Genomic DNA, 21,670 nt, shown 5'->3' with positions numbered 1-21,670 from the left:
GGTCCAGAAGAGAGCTCTCGTGAGGGGAAGAGTAGTGGCAGCCACTTCATGCATTCTAAGGGATCCCCTCTTTACCTCTAATAGCTGGACCAGGGTGGTCTCTCGATGGTGAGCCATCTCTTTTACTTCTCCGAAGATTCGTTCTCCCCTCCCTTTGATGCCTTGTATCCATTCCTTGATGGCCCTTGCAGTGTTCCGTACTCCTCCAAATTCTGTTGTGGTACTCTATGCCAATGCTGTCGGGGAATGTGGGATTCGGAAGCATTGTGTAATGGTCTCAGGAGTTGATCAATGTATCCCTCGGCCTGCTCAGCACGAGCTTGATACATGTCCTTTTCAGCTATTATCTCTTCAAGTTGCCTGAGCATGTTCTGTACTGAATCCTTGAATTCCTCCTTTTCCTGTTCCTTAGTGGCTCGTTTGATGGGGATGGTCGTGATGCTATAATTTGCTAGTGTAATCTGATCTGCTGGCTTGTCTACAGGCGGGGTGGCGATGTGAAGAGTGCGGTTCCTTTGCTCATCTTTGGTCATCCTAGAATATGCCTTGGGCTTTTTCTTCCCCTTGGCTTTAGCTTGATCCATACGTGAGAAGATGTCCTCCAAATCGATAGGGGGTTTGGTGGCGGCCTTGCGCTGGGCTCTGGCAATTAACCATTCCTGAGGTACAGTCTGGGCTAATGCTATAGTTAAATTTCCACTCTGTTCTTTGATGTTTTCAACCGTTTCACCACAAATTTGCAGCTGTTCCGTTACCGGAGGAGTGGAGGAGGTGTCAACCTCTTTGCTTGCAGCAGAGTTTTCTCCTACTTCGCTGAACAATTGTCTGATGCCTTCGTGTGATGGTAGCTCTTCAGTCTTTTCAAGCTCGCGGGTCTCCTCTGTCTTTTGCTCTCCTTCAACGGTAGAGTCATCTTTGGCAGTGTTATGGAGCGGCAGTTCATGGCGACTTTGTTGGGTGGGTTCATGCACTTCGATCCCCTGCATGGATGGAATTTCTCCTTCCTCAATTTGGTTACCCGGCTCGGCTGATTCAATAGCTCTTAGCTCGGCTTCTAACATGCCGGGTGCGGGAGGATCATCAACTCCAAATGCATCGATGCCACTCTGAGAAGGAGGAGCAGGTATATAATCCAACTCTACTACATCGTCGGACGAATTGGGGACCTTTGACGATGAAGTGACCTCTAGCCTCCTAATGGGAATCTTTTCCCTTGTTGTTCTCTTGGACGTCCGAGTCCCTCTGCAAGCCTTAGCCTTCTTCCTCTTCTTAGGTTTCTCAATTTCTTCTCTGGGTGCACTGCAAGTTCCCTTATCTTCAGAAGATTGAGAATCGAGGCTACCCATTAGGTGGTAGGTGAACTGGACTCCTTCATGAATTAGTCGCTCAATCTGCTGATGCAACCATTGGTCTGTATATCTTGCTGGGGCTGCCATGACTGCCTCAAAATCAGTGATCGGGTCCTGTGACCAATCAACGCCCGACAAAAGATGCCTTACCGCCTCAAATTCCTGGACCTGTAGACAATTCCCTAAATCTACGAGTTGTTCTGGGACCCGACAGTATTCAAAGAGTCGCATTTGCTGCACACTCAGCCTAGAATATTCACGCCTTCAGACCTCATAGTCATCAGAGCAGTTTTTCCAATAATCTTCAACTGATTCCTTTGCTCTGTACCGCCTGCCATAGGCTCTCTTTGCCAGATTATCGTGATCAAAGCATTTCCTTGGAAAATGCTCTTGTAGGCCATAGGAAGCCAGCTTTGCGCAGGATTCCTCTGCTAGGGTGGGGGTCTTCAGATGGACATCCTGGTTGCCTATCATCATGGGGAATGTGAATCCAGCCTGCTTGCTGTCTCTGAGTAAGATGCCGGCCGGAGGTGACTGCCTTGCGACCTCCATAAGAACTATCTTGTCAGTTGGGTACCGTGGAAGTCGGAGGGGGGCACCGTCAAAGCCAGCTATCCGGATATAGGAGAACCTTGGGAATTGGATGAACTAGGCCCCGTATCTCTGTACTAAAATAGTAGCTTGCTCTGAGAGCTTTATGTGTAACCCTCCCTGCATAAGCCTGACCAGGCGCATTGTGAAGGCGTCATTGACGCACTCATATTGGCCATCTGCATAAGCTGGGCTGTTCTTTTCTCTCTAAGCTATATCCTGATAGTGAAGCTGTGGGTAACAATCATATACCTTCACCTGACCAGGCCCATTCTTGATTTCTCCTTTCATTATTAAACCTGTCAGTGGCTGGTTCTTGGCGAACATGTAGACCAAATAAGAGGTCATAGTGAAGTACTTTTTGCTCTCGAGTTCAATTAGCTGAGTGTGGATGTTGTCGCTTATAATCTGGGCCCAGTCAAACTTAGACTTCATAGCGAAGATGTGCTCTGTGAAATAAAACATCCACTCTTCAAAGTAGTTGGATTTAGGAAGTCCCATAACCCTGCTGAGCAATGTGACCATGTCCCCATGCTCATTGTGAAAGTCACTTCTTGGGGTCTTTTTCCCAATTCTAACGCTTGGAGGCCTTCTCTCCTTGTACCACTCTTCGTTGATCAGTGTTCTGCATTTGGTAGGATTCATATCATACGCCCCCTGTGCTTCGTCTATAGTCGTGGCCGTGGGATTGTTTGGGAAGGGAATGTCGAATGCGTCGCCAATGGCCTCAGGATTGAAGTTGGCGAGGGTCATATTCTCGAGGAGCACCAATCTGGAACCTGGCTGATAATGCCAGGCAGCCTCTACCACTAACTCATAGTTCTGCACTGCTGAAGGAAATCCCGCAGCTTGGGCGATGCCACTTTCCATCATCTGTCTAGGCCTGCCGTAGGCATTAGGGGAGAAGACTCGGCTCCTGAAATCTTGGATATCGATATGGCCTAGGTCAGTATCACCGACATTGTCCCAGACACTCTGAACTTTTGACTCCCTCAATCCCCCTCTTTGATACTGGTACTTCATCCTTTCGACCTTGCGAGGAATATCTGGCTTAGATGCTCGCAATGTCTCGGCTGTAGTAGGCGTCTTTGATGACTCCGCCGTCAATTTAGGCATTTATCCTGCACAGTCGGGCACGGATTACGAGGCGATATAAAAGAAGTAAGGCGGGTTAGATAGAGAATATGCCAGCATTCAAGGATTAATTCAAAATTTGGATTGGAAACAACGAAATATTGCTAGCTGAGAGCTTGATTGATTTAAAGCAAAATATTTATGAAGCTTTCGACTGTAGGCTTATATTTAAGCATTTTCAGGATCAATTTTCAGAAAAAAAAAATGGACAAGGCTTGAAAATTTTTCCTAAGTTTGAAAATGCAATTTCTAGCTGATCCTTAGGAGCAAATTCTAATTTTGATTGCTTTGCATGACGCTTTAATAATCGGAAAAAATATGCGAATTTTGAAGATCTAAGCACTTTAATCAATTTTGCACAGACGTGCCTCCAATTTGTAAATATTTCAAACGATCAAGAGAGACAAAGCATACTTACCTGATAAAAATGGACGGCGAGCGATTGCCCAACTTGCCGTGCAAAAACGAATGGATAGTTCTGCAAATTTTGAATTCCAACGGTTATCTTTCTAATTCAAATTTTCGCGGCTGCGGTTGGAAAAGAATTTGCAATTCTGAGTTTTAGACTAAGCGATTTTCACCTTAGACGAAATGGCAACCTGAACTTGAATGTTTGGAAGGGTTTATGTCAGCGTTTTACATTGATGCAAATCGCGCGAAATTGGTTCTACCTTTCAAAACCCTACGCGATCCTCTCTCACGCGAACTTCGGTGGTATGGGGGGGTTTTTGCTGACTTTAAACTTCACGCCTCCATCTTCTAAATTGCGAACTTTGCGTTTTATTGCCTATTGCACCCTCTGCGCTGTGATTTTCGGAGAAATGGGAGACTTTGCCAATCTCGAATCCCTTATGCTTGCCTCGCGCACCTCTCCCAAATCGCGAACTTCGGTGATATGGAGGCCCTTTGAAACTTAAACTACGTTTTACCCTGGGGAATTTTGGCGTTTTTATCTTTTTCGGACTTTTTAAACACTTTGGCAATTTCGAACAAACTTCGGACCTCTAGAAGCTTTTGTCAACTTTATTAAATTTCTCATTTTGCCCTTAGGGTCCGAAATTCGGCCCATAAGGCATTTTGGCGACCTTTTAAACTTCGGCCCCAAGGTCCGAAATTCGGCCCTCTAGGCGATTTTGGCAATTTTAGTGAATTTTAAGCAAATTTCGGGCCTTTTGAGGTTTTTGCAAACTTAAAGGCATTTTCGGACCTTATAGAGTTTTTGCAAACTTAAAGTGAATTTCGGACCTCTAGAGGTTTTTGCAAACTTTCTTTTTTTTTGGCATTTCGGCCTTAAGGTCCAAAATTCGGCCCTTTTGGCCATTTTGACAACTTTTAAACTTTTTAAATTTTAACCCCAGGGTCCGAAATTCGGCCCTCTGGGCGATTTTGTCAATTTTTAAAGTTTTCAGAATTTTAACCCTAGAGTCCGAAATTCGGCCCTTTGGGCGATTTCCGCAACTTTTAGCATTTTCGGACCTTAGGCCAATTTTGTCAACTTTTAACTTTTCTCTCATTTTGGCCTGAAAGTCCGAAATTCATCCCTCCTGGGCATTTGGGCGATCTTATCGACCTTGGCATTTTGCAAAGAAATTCGCCCCTCTTTCTACTCCAACTGGCGAAAATTGTTATTCATTCAAATCTCGCAAACTCCGTAAAAACAAACCTCATGCAATCTACCTCATCGCTCTTACGCGAAAAAAGGCAACTTTGGGTCCTCATGCGACCTTCAGACGCGCTGTTCTTTGCTTGGCGGGCTTCGCCAACCTCTATCATCTTACGCCTATTCAAGGCGGTTTCACAATTTTGAACAATCTCTTTGGAATTTGTGTCCGAGGGCTAGACTAGCCTAATGGAACCATTGGCTTCTCTTCTTTCAACATCATCACTTCACGGAGCAGTCGCGGCCCGCTCGAAAGGACGCGAGACACTCTGCGCGAAACTCAACAGGGCGAAGACGAAAGGCTCAAAAAAGGGAAGGGGGACCCTGTCGGCGACAGGGAGCGTGTGCAACGCACAACACATCGGAATAAAATGAAATGATTGTAGAATGTGCACCAAATGAATTTCGCAAGGAAGGTCTCGAAATCTTTGAATTAATGAAGCACCTTCAAACACATCCTAGCATTATAAATTTTGTTTTCAAGGGTTGCAGTTGACCTTCATGCCCACGATAGCTATCTTCAATACATCACTATGATGGTTGTGTGGACATCCATCTTATGCATGTGTCATGGCTTACAATTATTGCAAGATATGCTCAAAATTGATGTTTTGAAAAGGCTTTAGAAGCTTTCACGTACATGTATGAAAAACGTGGAAGCATAACCAAGGCATGCTACATGAAAAACGTGGAAGAATTCATTTGCCAAAATATTATCACAAGTTTGGTTGTCCATTGAGCATAACAAGTGACCAAAGAAAACATTTTTTTAATAGAACAATTACGAGAAGACATAAAAGGATCTAGATTGGTTGCATGGTCTTGCAACAAGCAATAGGTTCTTTCTCTTTCTACTATAGAGGTAGATAATTAAGGAGCTATGAATATTGCCTAGGAGATTTCTTGCATTTGCCAACTTCTAGGAGAGATTGATATTGTTTGGTCTAGGCCTACTAGTTTCCTATGTGACAATCAAGGAGCTACTTAGGTAGCTCATAATCTAGCGGCCCATGCTAGGACCAAACATATTGAGATTCACTAGCACTTCGCTAGGCAATGCATTTAGGAGGTGATGATCAATCTCTAGTATTTCCAAACAAAGGATTAGGTGGTAGGCACCTTCTCTACACTAAGTTTGTTCAATTGCAAGAGATGTTCCATTTTCAAGATGATGCTAGCAAAGGGAAACATTAGGTGATGAATCTTGCATATCTTAGGTTTTCACTCCAAGTTAGGATGTAGGGGGGTATTTTGGAATATGAAATCTCACTTATTAGGCTCAATTTGAATGATCGGTTGTAGCTGGTTCATTTGGATAACATAAGTCAGCCTTAAGAGAATTGAGTGTTCCCTCCTAAGAGGCCTATTTAAGTAAAGCATCTTTGCCTTCTTACTCTGTCATTCATTCAAGTGACGTTCTTCAATTCTAGTGTTGTTTGGCATCTTTAAAAATTGTCAATATTTCCATTTATTGCACTTTTGATCATAGTTACAAGACTCAGACTCGGCAAGCTGATTTTTGATTTGGCGCTCAGACTCGGCAAAAACTTGGCAAATTGAAAAACCCAAGAAATTCAAAGATTTTTAAGGATTTAAAACTTGTTTCATGCAACCTTTAATAAATAAACCTTAAAGACACAATAATCTCATCAAATATAAGCTACTTTGAACACACACATGTTTACATTGGTCACATAAGTATAAACACAAATTTTAGGCTTGAGTTGAAGGAAATAAGCTAAACTAAATAACACATTAGAAATATAAATAGTGTAAAATGTCTACAAAATTCATTGAATATGAAATCCATGGCATGAAAAGTTCAAAACATATATCAACATAAAAGCTAGAGCCTAGAAGTCTAAGGCTCAAAGGAGCCAATAAATTAGTGATCACTTGACCTTGCAACTGTCCTATGTGTGCGCCTAAGATAGGTGCTGTAATGTTCTGTAGCCATGATATCTGCCTTTGTCTTAGGCTCAGGCTCAGCCTCAATGAAATCAACATCCTCATCCACGTCATCCTCAAACTCGGGGTCCTCCAATGGGTCTCTTTGTGCTCTAGCCTCCTTTGCCATCACTATTGCCTCTGCCTCTTGATCCACCTGATCAACCCATTCCAAGTCTTCATCGTTGAAGACAAGATCATCAACCTCAATGTTCCACTCTGCCTATGGATCAACCTCCTCTAAAGTGATAGGAGATGTGTCAGTGCCCAAGATCTGTATGTGATGGAGGCGAAGGTTGTAATGAACATACACAAGATCATTCAACCTTTGCACTGCCAACCTATTGCACTTTTTGGAGTGAATATGCTCAAATATGCTCCAATTGCACTCGCATCTTGAAGCACTACATGGATGGCTCAAGATACGAACTGCAACCTTCTGTAGATTTGGCACCTTATTGCCAAGCATCTCCCATCATGCATTTGAAATGAAAAATAATAAAGTCATTTCTATTCTATAACTTTGAGTTTATGATAATGGTAATAGAATCATAGATAAAAAAGTTTAAGATTTAAATTTTAAACTATGCCTTGAATAGATTTTTACCTAGCATCATTTGTGTCCGGTTATGTTTGCATATGTCTCGTGAGAAGAAGTCTCGTTGAGCATTCCTAAACGTGTCTATCTCACGGACTATGTGTCTTCAATTGATGAATCAGGTGACATTCGCTCTACAACTTTGTAGAGCACACTCCACACCTTTTCATCGGCCTTGAAATTTGGGCAAAATTGGAATGCTGGATTAAGGTAGTAGGCAACTGCATGTATAGGCCTGTGAAGCAGATTGTGCCATCGTCGATCAACGACCTCCCATATGGGACCATACTTGGCCCGATTCCCTGAATAAATGGCTCTAATGGCCTCCTTCACCTCGTCCATGCCCTCATAAATGTAGCCCATTGCAGGCTTCTCTCCATCAACAACTCATAGGAGAACAACAAGAGGCTCTATGAATTGTGATCACAAGTTGAAACATTAAGATTTAAGTTTTAAGTTTTACATAAACAAATTTGAATAAAAATAAGGAAATGAAATGGAAATGAGAACAAAAATATAATAGATAATTACTTGCACAATCTCCTTGGCCGGTTGCCAAAAGCTATGCTCATCAAATACTTGATTAGCTGTCTCAATCCCTGTAGTGGTCTTTGCATATGATAATGCAGTCCAGTTCTCACTTACAAACATGCGTTTCAATCCAACTTTGGACTAAAGCAAGGATTATAATGTGATAAAATTTGTTGCAAATCGGGTAATTCCTGGGTGAGCCAACTCTTTCTTATTTGTGGAATTTCTCATAAGGCTAAGAACCTAGGTATGATTATATATGTATTTACAAATATTCCTTCCAGTCTCTACACATGTTTGCCTAGATCCTCCAATATGAGGGCAATGTAGTGAGTAGCACAAGGGGTCCAAAACAAGGTGGGGTGCCTCTCCATAAGAAGTTTACCTGAAGCAATATAATTTGCTGCATTATCTGTCACTATTTGCACCACATTCTCCTCACCCACCTCCTCCAACACTTCCTCCAACACCCCACAGAGATACTCAACATTTTTTATATTCCCTAAAGCATCAATTCACTTCAAAAACACTGTGCTACCTAAGAGAGAAAAAAAACGATTTAGTGAAATAAAAATTAAAAAACTTAATCACTAAATCAATAATAAATATACTTTACAAAATACAAAGTACAATTACTTGATGAGGAGACAAGAAAATTCAGTAGCGTTCTATTTTTTTTGTCGGCCCAACCATCAGTCATGATGGTGCAACCCTTCCTCCTCCATATGTCACATTGTTCGACAATTTTGGTTTTAACATCAACCACCTTTTGACTCAAAATAGGACCTTTTATCTCCTCATTGTTAGGGGCTTTGAACCCCTAACCACAAACAGTAATGGCATCTACCATAATTTGCCAATATGGAGACCTAAAACAAATTAAATAAATGGAATAAGTATTTACTATTAACTATTAAGTTTTACTTGTAACTTTAAAAATTAAAATAATCAATGTGGCATACTCTTAAATTCTCAATTTCTTAAAAGAAAAAAAATTAAGACAGAGAAATCAAAATAATAATGAATACCTCACTGCATGAAATGGAATGTTGTTGTTGAACCAAAAATCTCCAATTGCAATTTTCGTAGCATCATGCTTCTCCTTATTCCAACCCATGCTCTCAAGCGATGGTTGGGCACTTGGAGTCATGCTTGGAACAAAAAGTGAATCTAATGTGGATTTATTTTTCGAGTCCGAGACCCAATGCTCACACTCGCACTGCCACTACTTCCAGATGCAAGAAATGGAGGCCGGGGATTTGAAGAAGTCTCCACCAATGTTTGCCATTTCTTCCATTTTCTTCCTTTTTAATTCTTTTTTCTCTTCAAATTCCTCTATTTGAGATTGCACTTCACGTATAGCCTCGGGGGGTACTATTTTGCATAATTTGGCATCATGGCATTCTATTTGTGCAATGTGATATTTCAGCCAGTTAATACCTCCCCCATTATATTTTGTTTTGCAATGAATACATGTTACTTCTCCTTTTTTGATCTGGGGATGCCATCTTTCCAAGCCTTATCCTTTCTAACTGGGGTTGTCTTTGAGGCACCACTTCTACTACCGGAAGGCTGAGACATTATGCTGCAATATATTACAAATGAAAAAAATTAGCATAATGTCTCTTATTCTAATTAAGTTAAAAATTAAAAATAAATAATAGAAAGAGAAAACAAAACTAGGGTTTCAACTTTCATATTTTTTTCCATCAATATAGAATAAAAAGAAAAGAAAAGAAACCAAATGTACAAAAAAATGGAAATATGTAAGTAAGAAAATTAAAAAACAACAAAAAAATGTAACTTACCTCTTTAAATTTGCTCCAAAATTGAAGAAATGCACCTTCAAATTTGTAGAGACCTCTTCTAAAACCTTCTCGAACTCTTTTAAATGCTTGAATGCAAGCTACTAACTTGCACAAACAATCAACAATTGCAATCTCTTCTTCAATCTATCTGCTAGTTTGCTCTTTAGTGCTTCTATTTTTTTGCTCAAATCCCTCTTTTTCTCTACTCCTTGTGTTTGCAAACAAAAAAAATGACTTTTTAGGGTAAGAGAGAAAACATATTCACCTTTTATTCCACTTAAAACAAAGACTTTTTTTTTTCGCTTTTTTAATGTTGCTAGCGCGATAGATTCTTGGGCTCGAGACCCGGCGAGTCTACTGAGTTTGACACACTTGGCGAGTCTTTGTAGATTGTGACCCGCCTCGGGACATGCCGAGTCTGAGCCAGACTCAGTGAGTCTTGTAACTCTGCTTTTGATGGTGTTTTGCTTTCTCGCTTTGAGTAGATGGTTGTAGGGCTAATAGCTAGTAGATTTTTGGGATTGGAGTATTTTGTGCAATTATGCTTAAGCCTTACAATTATCTGTGAAATTGATAATTCTCATTTGAACTTTTAAAAATTTGTAACATGTTCTACTTTGGTGGGGAATTGACCTCTTTCTTTCATGTTTTTATTTGTAATTTTGTTGGACAATTGAAATTGTATTTTGATCTTATATACTTGTCTTTAAAGGTTGGAGGCCTATTGAAATTGGACCAGATTCGTTGAATGAAATTTCTTTTGTGCTCAAGGAATGTAAGGTGTTGTATGCTACCTATTATGTTTTGAATATTCTACTCATGCAAAACAATCAAGATGCCATATTACAGATTCTTTTCATTGGTTTATCAAATCAAATTCCTTTTAGTTAAATCTATATGCTTTTAAGTTTGAGAACATCTCCATCTTGCTTGAAACCTCCAAATTTAAAATCATAACTAATTGTAATATTCCTCTTTATTTTTTTTTATTTTTTTAGCAATAAGAGTTACAAGCAAACACCATAACCCGTTAAGCTTAGAGAAATAATCCAAACTGCTGAAAGGGAACCCTTCCACCTTTTGTTCACCGAGAGCCTAATCTGGGAGGGTGAGAGCATACGGTGTTCCGGGGATCTTTAGCACCATAAATTAAACTGAAATAACAATGCACGGGCGGCAAGCCAACCCCTTCTGCTTATCCAGTAGGATAGAAACCAAACTCTTGGCGGTAAAACAGCCAAGGGAAATAATAAGAAACTGAAACTCAATCACTCTACCGCATATTTCAGCGGGAGGACAATTGCATAAAACTTATCACTCTGTGATAACCCCCATGATATCACCTGATGCAAATTATTAAATAATGTTAATATCCTAAAGAGGAAATAAATCATTAAATATTGTTAATTAAATAAGGTTAATATAAATAAATGATTAAAATATTAATCTATTTAATATATAAAATAATAAAGAAAAATATTATTAAATGTCAATGTATTTAATATAAAAAAATAATAAAGGAAATATATTTAATATTTAATAATAAAAAAAGTATTATTTAATATTAAATATATTTACAATGTCAATATTTAATATATGTCAATGTAATAGTTAGTATATTTAAAACATCAAATATTCAAAATATAATAAAGCCCCCCCCCGCACAATGTAATATTAACATATATTAAAACTATTAACTAGACCCCCCCCACCGCACGATTACCCCCACACAAAGAGATGCGACGGTAATTGCAGCAATTACCATCGCACCCCTTCATGCGGAAGGGGACCCGTGGAGGGGTACATCCCTTCACGGGGTATAAAGGGGAAAGCAGCAGCACGCAGTAGAGAGGAAAAACATGGGGAAAAAGGAAGGAGGACTGCTACGTGGTTGGAGAGAAGTTCTGGAAGCTACGGCAACAGGTAAGTCAGGAGGGAATATGATATTAGATATGTTAATAAATATGAATGATAAAACATGTTATTATGTATGTGAATGAATATAAATTAAATACTTAATACATATGTTGGTGAATATGGTAATGAACAAGTTTAATACATATGTTAGTGAAAATAGTAATGAATAGTTTGGTATTATATATACTAATGAATATGAATGATGAACATGATATTACATATGTTGAGGAATATAAATAATGAATACCTTAATACGTATATTAATGAATATAGTAATGAACGGTCTAATACATATGTTAAGGAATATAGTAATGAACAAGTTGAATACATATGCTAATGAAAGGTTCTTAGGTGTTAATGAATATGTATGAACACAAGTAATAAATACATATCAATGAATAGTAGGAATATATGTTAAGAAATAAATGTGAATATTGGTTAATGAACATTTTTATGAATATATGTTAGGGAATACATGTTAAATCAGGAATATGTAAATGTGGATTATGGAATGGAAAATAGTAATAAAATGCAAAAATGTATTATAAATGTGATTACATGTTGAAGGCTATAGGGAGGAAACTCCCTTATTCTAAGGGAGGGATTATGATAATCCCTAAGACAGTATATATACTGAATATCTATATGCATATTTATGGCTTGGTTGACTAAGTTCATCCAAGAAGAGACGGATCTGGCCGGTCCCCTCTGAGGACTTGGATGATGAGATGCATCATCCAAGGCAAGGAATTGACATAGGGTCTTCCTTGGATGGCTTGGGTGATAGGAATCGAATTAACCTTTGATCTCCTACATGGCTTGACAGAAATCGAATTAACCTTCGATTTCTTGGATGGCTTGGGTGTAAGAAATTACACCCAAGACAGGAATTGAATTAACCTTTGATTTCCTGGATGGCTTGGATGTAAGAAATTACATCCAAGACAGGAATCGGATTCACCTTCGATTTCCTGGATGGCTTGGAACCAAGATGGGTTCCAAGAAGGCGAGCTTCACGATCGCCTAAGGACATATCTCCGTATGGCATTTGTATCCTTTTTTATTAGATGAGAATTGTGATTATGTTAATTAAGTATTTTAAATTGCAAGTTAGATTAGTTATATATATATATATATATATATATATATATATATTTGTTGTATTCTAACAATCTGTTTTGCAGGACAATGATCTCTAACTAGTGGGAACATTACAGTGGTATCAGAGCATAATCCTGCCAACCTATGGGAAGGGTTCTTAGTTTATGATCACATATCAGTGAAAGAAAGGAGCGAAAGCAATGGCCGATCAATTGGCCAAACAACTTCAGACTTTCATGGAGCAAACCAATGAGAAATTCGAAAGAATGAGTCAATTAATCCTCCAAAGTACAAACAACAACAATAGAGATATGCCAAACCCTAGAAGAGAGACACACTCTAATCACGCCGATAACGAACGATCTCCTCAAAGTTCTAGACAAACAATTCCCGAATTTCTTCCTAGAGAGGAACATGTGAGGGAGGAAGAGGAACCAACCACACTTGGGGTGGAAGAAATCGCCAAAATTTATGCTAGATTAGAGCCAGAAGTTCAGAGGGTGGTGTCCTTCAGGGACCTCTGTGAGTCCAAGACTAGTGAAGGTAGAAGGAGAAAACCTATGGATAATGACCTCAAAGCTAAAGTCAACAAAATGTCCCTACTATGTTTTGATGGGTCAGGGAAGGATGTCGCCCAAGCTTGGGTACAAAAACTAGACACATACCTTTCATACAGCCCCATGACCGAAGTAGATGCTATAAAATTTTCCATACTACATTTAACTGGAGCAGCCCATAATTGGTGGCATAACGATCTCATTACCCTAGGACACAAAAATGTCTCCACCTACAATGAGTTTACCCAAAAGCTCATCAGCCGATTCGACCAGAAAGACTCCGAATGGTACTTCCAAGAGTTAACACACCTTAAGCAATTAGGAACCATTGAAGACTATATAGACCAATTCCAAAACCTATCAGTGATGGTCCCTGACCTATCTTAGAGAAGGCTTACTTACATGTTTTTAGAGAAGGCTTAATAGTTAGTATATTTAAAACATCAAATATTCAAAATATAATAAAGCCCTCCCCCCCCGCCGCACAATGTAATATTAACATATATTAAAACTATTAACTAGACCCCCCGCCACCCCACGATTACCCCCGCACAAAGAGATGCGACGGCTGCGATTACCATTGCACCCCTTCATGCGGAAGGGGACCCCTGGAGGGGTACATCCCTTCACGGGGTATAAAGGGGAAAGCAGCAACACGTAGTAGAGAGGAAAAACACAGGGAAAAAGGAAGGAGGACTGCTACGTGGTTGGAGAGAAGTTCTGGAAGCTACGGCAGTAGGTAAGTAAGGAGGGAATATGGTATTAGATATGTTAATAAATATGAATGATAAAACATGTTATTATGTATGTGAATGAATATAAATTAAATACTTAATACATATGTTGGTGAATATGGTAATGAACAAGTTTAATACATATGTTAGTGAAAATAGTAATGAACAGTTTGGTAATATATATACTAATGAATATGAATGATGAACATGATATTACATATGTTGAGGAATATAAATAATGAATACCTTAATACGTATATTAATGAATATAGTAATGAACGGTCTAATACATATGTTAAGGAATATAGTAATGAACAAGTTGAATACATATGTTAATGAAAGGTTCTTAGGTGTTAATGAATATGTATGAACATAAGTAATAAATACATATCAATGAATAGTAGGAATATATGTTAAGAAATAAATGTGAATATGGTTAATGAACATTTTTATGAATATATGTTAGGGAATACATGTTAAATCAGGAATATGTAAATGTGGATTATGGAATGGAAAATAGTAATAAAATGCAAAAATGTATTATAAATGTGATTACATGTTGAAGGCTATAGGGAGGAAACTCCCTTAGTCTAAGGGAGAGATTATGATAATCCCTAAGACAATATATATACTGAATATCTATATGCATATTTATGGCTTGGTTGACTAAGTTCATCCAAGAAGAGACGGATCTGGCCGGTCCCCTCTAAGGACTTGGATGATGAGATGCATCATCCAAGGCAAGGAATTGACATAGGGTCTTCCTTGGATGGTTTGGGTGTAAGAAATTACACCCAAGACAGGAATCGAATTAACCTTCGATCTCCTACATGGCTTGGGTGTAAGAAATTACAGCCAAGACAGGAATCGAATTAACCTTCGATTTCCTGGATGGCTTGGGTGCAAGACAGGAATCGAATTAACCTTTGATTTTAAAGATGGCTTGGATGTAATTCTTACATCCAAGACAGAAATCGAATTCACCTTCGATTTCCTGGATGGCTTGGAACCAAGATGGGTTCCAAGAAGGCAAGCTTCACGACCGCCTAAGGACATATCTCTGTATGGCATTTGTATCCTTTTTTATTAGATGAGAATTGTGATTATGTTAATTAAGTATTTTAAATTGCAAGTAAGATTAGTTATATATATATATATATTTGTTGTATTCTAACAATCTGTTTTGCTAGACAGTGATCTCTAACTAGTGGGGACAATACACACTCGACCACTTATTCAGTGGGAGGACTGAGTACATAAACTGAATTACAAAGCAAGAAGGTGGCTAAGCCAGCCTCTTCCACTTATGCAGTGGGAATTACAAATAAGAACAGCAAGAATGATTGATCAGTACTACTGAACAATCTTACAAAATAAAGATATGAGATAAGATAAGAAGCTTAATGCTGATCTCAAACAATCCACTATCAAAATCACACCACACTTGAACACTACTGCTGTTCTAATTCTGCAAGCTAGAAAACACACTATCTAGCCACTACCGGAAACACCAAAAAACTCATAACTTTCTCAAAACTAACCGGAATCACACCAAATGAAATGCAAATGACTAATATAACATAAGCAACCAATCCAATACCTCAAACTCGCAACTTGGAAGCCCCAAATGTGTTGCACGCATCCCAAGGTAAGTATGAAAATGGCGCTACAGAAGCAAACTTCGATTTGCAACCAAAAATTGTAATATCCCTTGCCCAAACTGACTGATTTTGGCTCAAGGAATATTGTCAAACACTTTGTATGCTGTCTTTCTCTATTCTGATTTTTGTATTTCAGATTGTTTGATACACTTTGAAAGTTGCCAAGAAATTTAGGAAGTTCACAAATGATGTTGACAATACCTCTTACAATGAACTAGTATGCGAGTGCAATTCCTTTTGGTATTTTCAATGCATATACATGAAAACTAGATATGGAATGCATACCTACAGCCAACTGACATTTCGAAAAACAACTGGCATGCAACTATTATGCTCATCATATATGCTATTAAAAGGACATTTCATCAAACAAATGGTATGCAACATATATCTTCTTTATTGAATTCATTCCTAAGTACAATGCTGCTATGGATTTTCCAAGACTAATTGGCTTACAAAAAGACTACAGCAATGCCAAATCTGATTCTAAGTTATCACATACAACAGCAAAATTATATGCCTAAGATTTCAATACTAACTACTAATAGTTGCAAGAGGAACCTGATAATAGTGATGCTCAATGATGGAGATGAAAATTGCAATCAGAATCAAGCACAAATACTGTAGTGCGGCACTGTTCACGTGCACTGTTCATGCACACTGTTCACGGATACTGTTCATGCGCACTGTTCATGCATACTGTAGCAGCAAGAACAAACTTTAAAAAGAACGATTACTAATGGCTGCCAATGAATCTTCAGGTCTGCACTCGATAGTCCTCAATATTCTTCAAACCCTTTTTGTTATTCCTTTACTTTAAGCACAAATAGAACTCCAAAGTGAAGCTCTCTTGAAATGCCAAATTCAGTGGATATTTCACCACCTCAAATGGTTGCAACACTGAAGAATTGACGCTCTCCAATGGCTAACTGAAATCAGAAACCCTTGGCTTCTTCTCCCAATTTCATATCAAATGCAATTGACAATAATCCGATGATAAGAAAGAACCTCTCATGTTAATTTATTCTTTCCTTGTAGGAGCTCACTTACTTTTCTTCCCAATGTGGGATAAAAGATTTTCTTATATTTGCACCTTATAATATTAAAGTGACTTTATTATTATAAGTTACTTTATAACTTTATAATAACATTAAAATATTTAAATAAATCAATTAAGTCACTTAAACTTTAATATCTCTTGAAATACTTGTCAGATTGCTATGCCGTTTGAAATAGGAATCTCTCCTCATAATTTCTCATGTGACCAAACACACTTTCTAAAAATAGAAAGGGTCCATCTCTATTACCCCTGACTTACTATACATAGTAAGTATGGCAAATGGAGTCCAAATGATATCGAACAAGGGCCAATTCCCTGAATGTTGGAGAAGAATCAATCCTCAGAAGACCCTCTAACCACCCACATTAGCCTACGAGGGTCCAATTATAGGCTAATCATTGGCTAGCATGATGTCACTAGCTAGAAGGGGACATCACAAAAATTGTGATGACCACCAAAAGCCACGCCAAGATAGGAGAAAGATTGTCTTCCCAATATGCTTCCAAAGAGCCGATACCCAGAACGATGCAATCACTTGGTCAAGAGATATGAGCAAACTATGGTTTCAGCAACTTCGTGACCAACAAGAAGGAAATACCCCAAAATCCACACAAAACTCTCCACAATTTGCAGAACACTCACGAACAACACTCGAATTACAGGAACACAGCTAGGTACTATCTTCCAAGTACGAAACTGAGACTTAGCTAGGAAGCCACACTTCGAAGCTCAGATTTTCAATCGCCAAACTGGCAGCATAACAATGCAATTTCATAAGATATCCAAATGGGAGGCCAAGCACCTGTATTTATAGTTTTTTCTTCCTCTGAAATTCAAATGTAAATGCTCCCAAATTCACCTCACCAATTTACATTTCATTTCACTCTCACATGGCATCCAAATGTCATTTCATTTCATTTCCCAAGGTGGGCGCCCAAGTTGCATTTTTAACCAATAATTCAACAAGTTCGAGCTTGCCTAAGTCTTCAATAATAACTTAATGCATTCTTCAAATTTCAACGCCCAAATTAGGAAAATATAACATTGATATTAGATAAAAATATGTCTTTTCCTTAGTCGCCCAATATATCATTAATCAGTAATAAAATAATTAAATATTAAACCTTAGGATAAGGAAATAATAATTAATTAAATCACTTATGATTCCAATACTGATTATCAACAAAATGTAATGCCCCGCTAGGAAACCCCGAAGGGATTAAGCCATAACACAAGAATAGAGTGCAATAATTTTTTTTTTTTTTTTTTTTTTAAAGATACACCACATAAGATACAACAAGATATCAAAGATTCAGAATTACATAGCGGAAGACACCAACTAACACCTAAAGAGTTTCCCAACGAGATTACTTAAATTTCACAATTCACTTAACTCACACAATTAGTCCAATAAGCTAATTATCGTAATAACGAGATAATTCATAATCAGGATAATTTCTTTCAGAAGATGGAAACATAAATCACAAGCAAAGATTCATCCATTAAGATCTATTCATAATCTTCATTCAAGCTTTTCATTAAAATACAAGCCATACATCTAATATTCTAACACACTTGAATTTCATCATAAACATATGAGATCTTTTCAAGCATACTTATTTTCCTTAACAACAACTGACTATATTCCATTACTCTAAGTTTCATTCTTTCATACTCCAATTTATTGCATTTTAAAAGACGATTACATACATGCAGCTACGATAAATCTCATCTCAACCACTTATGCATTCAATCAAAATGGCATTCAAGAAAGACTGCATAAAGCATTTAAAGTTAATTCCATCTTATCCACTTATACATTCTAACATAAGCTATCCATACATGATAAATTGAATAAGGGAAACATAAGGGAATAACATCACATAACACCATAATGATCTCGGAGTTCACCCCTAAAGGGCTACATCTCCGGGTCTGCTCAACTGCAAGACCCCTCTGATAATTAATAAAGTTAAGAGTACGAGAGGTTACACCATTTACAATCCTGCCATCAAGGCGAAACATAAACAATATACAAGCGACCGCATCGGTCAATTAAAACATAAACGATCCTTGAAGAGAAAAGGATCCAGCTGAACATAATCAAAGCTAATACAAAGGTCCAGGAGAGCATCCACAACACTGAGCCATCACCACCCAAGGTCTAACATGAAATCGATACTCACAAGGGCAGAGACAAAAGGACGACCCACAAAGGTACTCCTAATAGGACAAAACGACAACACACTAGCGAACGTAGGGACAAGTGTCATCACACAACTTGGTACGGTTACCATGGCAGGTCTTCATAGGTCCCGGTCCCATACATTGGGTTACCCTGGCAACCTAATCCGAGCCTCCGGCCCATCCAAGCCTCGTGTGGACCCACACATCCTCTCGTGAAGACAAGGATGATGGTTTGCCATTTCAGGCCTTCTCACAGCATGTCGAGTCTATGTTAGCACTCGTCCCATGTGTGAGGCACATTATCTTACTTAGAGATTACATTCTAATCTACTGTTAGGTTATCACTTATTAGACTCACTTTCGACAGGTTACCTAGCAGCCACTTTGGGCGCGGCCCCCAATCGAAGGCCACTTTCCCATACGACACTAGACTATACTCAGACGAACTCAAAACCCAAGGAATACACATGGTCAGACGAACGGAGTTCAAGAAGGAGGAAGCATCCCTCATTTGGTCAAACACGAATCGTCATTCGACACCTACACAAAGGATATGACCAACTATGACACTACCACAAAACAACAGTCAACTCGAAATCGAGGACTGAAACAGGTACCCAAATCAACCATACGACAGGGTCCTATCAAACAAGCACGACTTGCCATTACATAAGCAAAAGCGAATACAAGAATTAAACTCGCATAGGGAAAATTCAGCAGATACAATCTTTCCCGAATTGATCTAAGCATTAAAAGTCGATCAAGGTTTCTACATGATCTATAATAGATTGCAGTTATCTACCTCATTTAGATACAGGTTGTCCTTGGTCTTCTAACTCTCTAAGGTTCATTGCATCGAACATACAAAAATACGCCATAACGAGTTCTTTAACCAATTTCACAAGAATATAATTTAAACAACCATTAACCAATTAATTAAGATATTTAATCTTCAATTAAAACATCATTGACGTACTGGTTCAAAACCACCTCTACAGTTTCATATTTTTCAAGCCCAGATGCACTATACGGATCACGGAAATATAAATATATAAGGGAATCCAAATGTAAATAATCATTTCCAAAATCCAAATACTACTTCCTTACGCACGTATAGAAGAGTCCAAAATTAACTGTTAATTAATGAGTATATTTATCAATCCATGATAAAAAAAATATACACAATTAATAACTAATAGTGCACAATCACCCAGTTAATTATTAGTTAATATATAATTATTAATCTTTGTTAATAAAATATATTTTACCAATAATTAATGCATTGCACATATTTCAAATTAAATATCGATTAGTTTATACATATATATAAATTAATTTCCATTAATATTATATATATATAAAAAATAATAATTAATTGAAAACTTTATTTTAAACCAAAAATACTTTTAATTTAATAAATTTATTTTTTTTTTAACTAAAAAAAATAATAAAAAAAAATGCAAATTAAAAGGGGGGGGGTTTCCACGTGGTCCCCCTTGGAAAGCTCACGCAGCCCCCAAGGGAATGCGTTGCTTCCCAAGGGAGCACGCAGCATTCCCCTAAGGGAGCGCTGCTGTTCCCAAAGGGAAGCACGCAGCTCCCTTGGGGTGCGCTGCTATCCCAATGGGATACGCGGCTCCCATTAAAATATATATTTTTTTTATAATTCTCTTTTTTAAAAAAAAAAAACATTTGCTGTAAGTAAAATACATACACAGCAAAAAAAGACAGTCTCACAGAGACTGAAATAAAATAATTTTTTTTTTTTTTTATTCTTCCATTGAAATTTTAAAATACCCAGATCAGGAAAGGGAAAAATTTCTCCAAAACCAACAGCATATTGGCCTAATAAGATTGATTAACATTCATATATCAACCAACAGGCAGATATTTCTGATTTAAAACTTGAATGAGAAGGCATTAACTTAGAATTTTAACAAATTTCATTGAAAAACAACCATTCTCAAGTTTATTTTTTTTAATTTTAAAAACAACCAGAGCAACTATAATCCAAAATTGAAATGGAAATAGAACAAGAAGGGATTGGATGGGAATTACAAACACAACGATATCATTTTTCCCCAATAGCTGAGATTTTTATTTTTTTAATCTCCACAAACAGATTTCCTCAAAATCCAAAACAATTTCTGATAAACAAAGAACCAAAATATAAACCAGAATCTTACCTCTTATAGCAATCCTGGAAAAGATTTAGTGAGGAGCCCAACCTGCAGGCTCAGGAAATTTCTCCTCCTCCAAAACCCCCAATTTTTCATCCAAAATGTTTTCCCAAAAAATCCATCCCCAAAATTTTCCAAAAGTCTAGGTTATAAGGAAGAGTTGACCAAAATTCCATTTTTGGAATTAAAATTTTTATTAAAAAAATAATTCTCAAAATTAATTCTTTTCTAACTATATCAATGAATTGAATTGCTTTTCCTATTTAAAATTGATTTTCTCACTCAACTGAAATTTAACCTTTCAAATTTAAAAAGCCAACAGAATACAATTAAATCTATTGCACATAAATACAAAACTTTCTTTTCAACAGCATATCCAAAATGCATTTAATATTTAAATTAACTATTTAATTGAACTTGCTCCCAATTTAAAACGAGCAATCCAAAATCAACGATAATCGCATAACGAAATCCCGATTAATTTAGTCCATTAATCTTCAATGCACAAACACATATATAATCAAAATAATTACTAAGGACTAATTAATCAATTTATCCATACACACCAAGCACGCAAATCGAGAAGGTCAACCAAACAGACGACTCGCAAACCCGAACAAAAAGGGATTACCGATGACTACTGACGATGCTCACT

The 21,670-nt window shown here is 37.7% G+C and overlaps 1 protein-coding gene across 3 annotated transcripts in view; it reads left to right on the top strand.

Moving 5' to 3' along the window:
- The window catches only part of LOC131050527 (phosphoglycerate kinase, cytosolic), a 298,967-nt gene that overhangs the window by 55,578 nt on the left and 221,719 nt on the right, over window positions 1-21,670 (top strand). For 2 of the 3 annotated variants that reach the window (XM_057984725.2, XM_057984724.2), the window contains exon 5: window positions 10,331-10,398. The exons of the other annotated variant lie outside the window; for it this stretch is intronic. In XM_057984725.2, coding sequence (XP_057840708.1) covers window positions 10,331-10,398 — 68 coding nt within the window. The remainder of the gene's footprint in view (window positions 1-10,330; window positions 10,399-21,670) is intronic. 3 annotated transcript variants of the gene reach the window in all.

Source organism: Cryptomeria japonica, chromosome 2 (assembly GCF_030272615.1).
Source record: "Cryptomeria japonica chromosome 2, Sugi_1.0, whole genome shotgun sequence".
Classification (NCBI taxonomy): domain Eukaryota; kingdom Viridiplantae; phylum Streptophyta; class Pinopsida; order Cupressales; family Cupressaceae; genus Cryptomeria; species Cryptomeria japonica.
The sequence above is the reverse complement of the archived record's forward strand: the minus strand, read 5'-3'. Positions and strand labels throughout refer to the sequence as shown.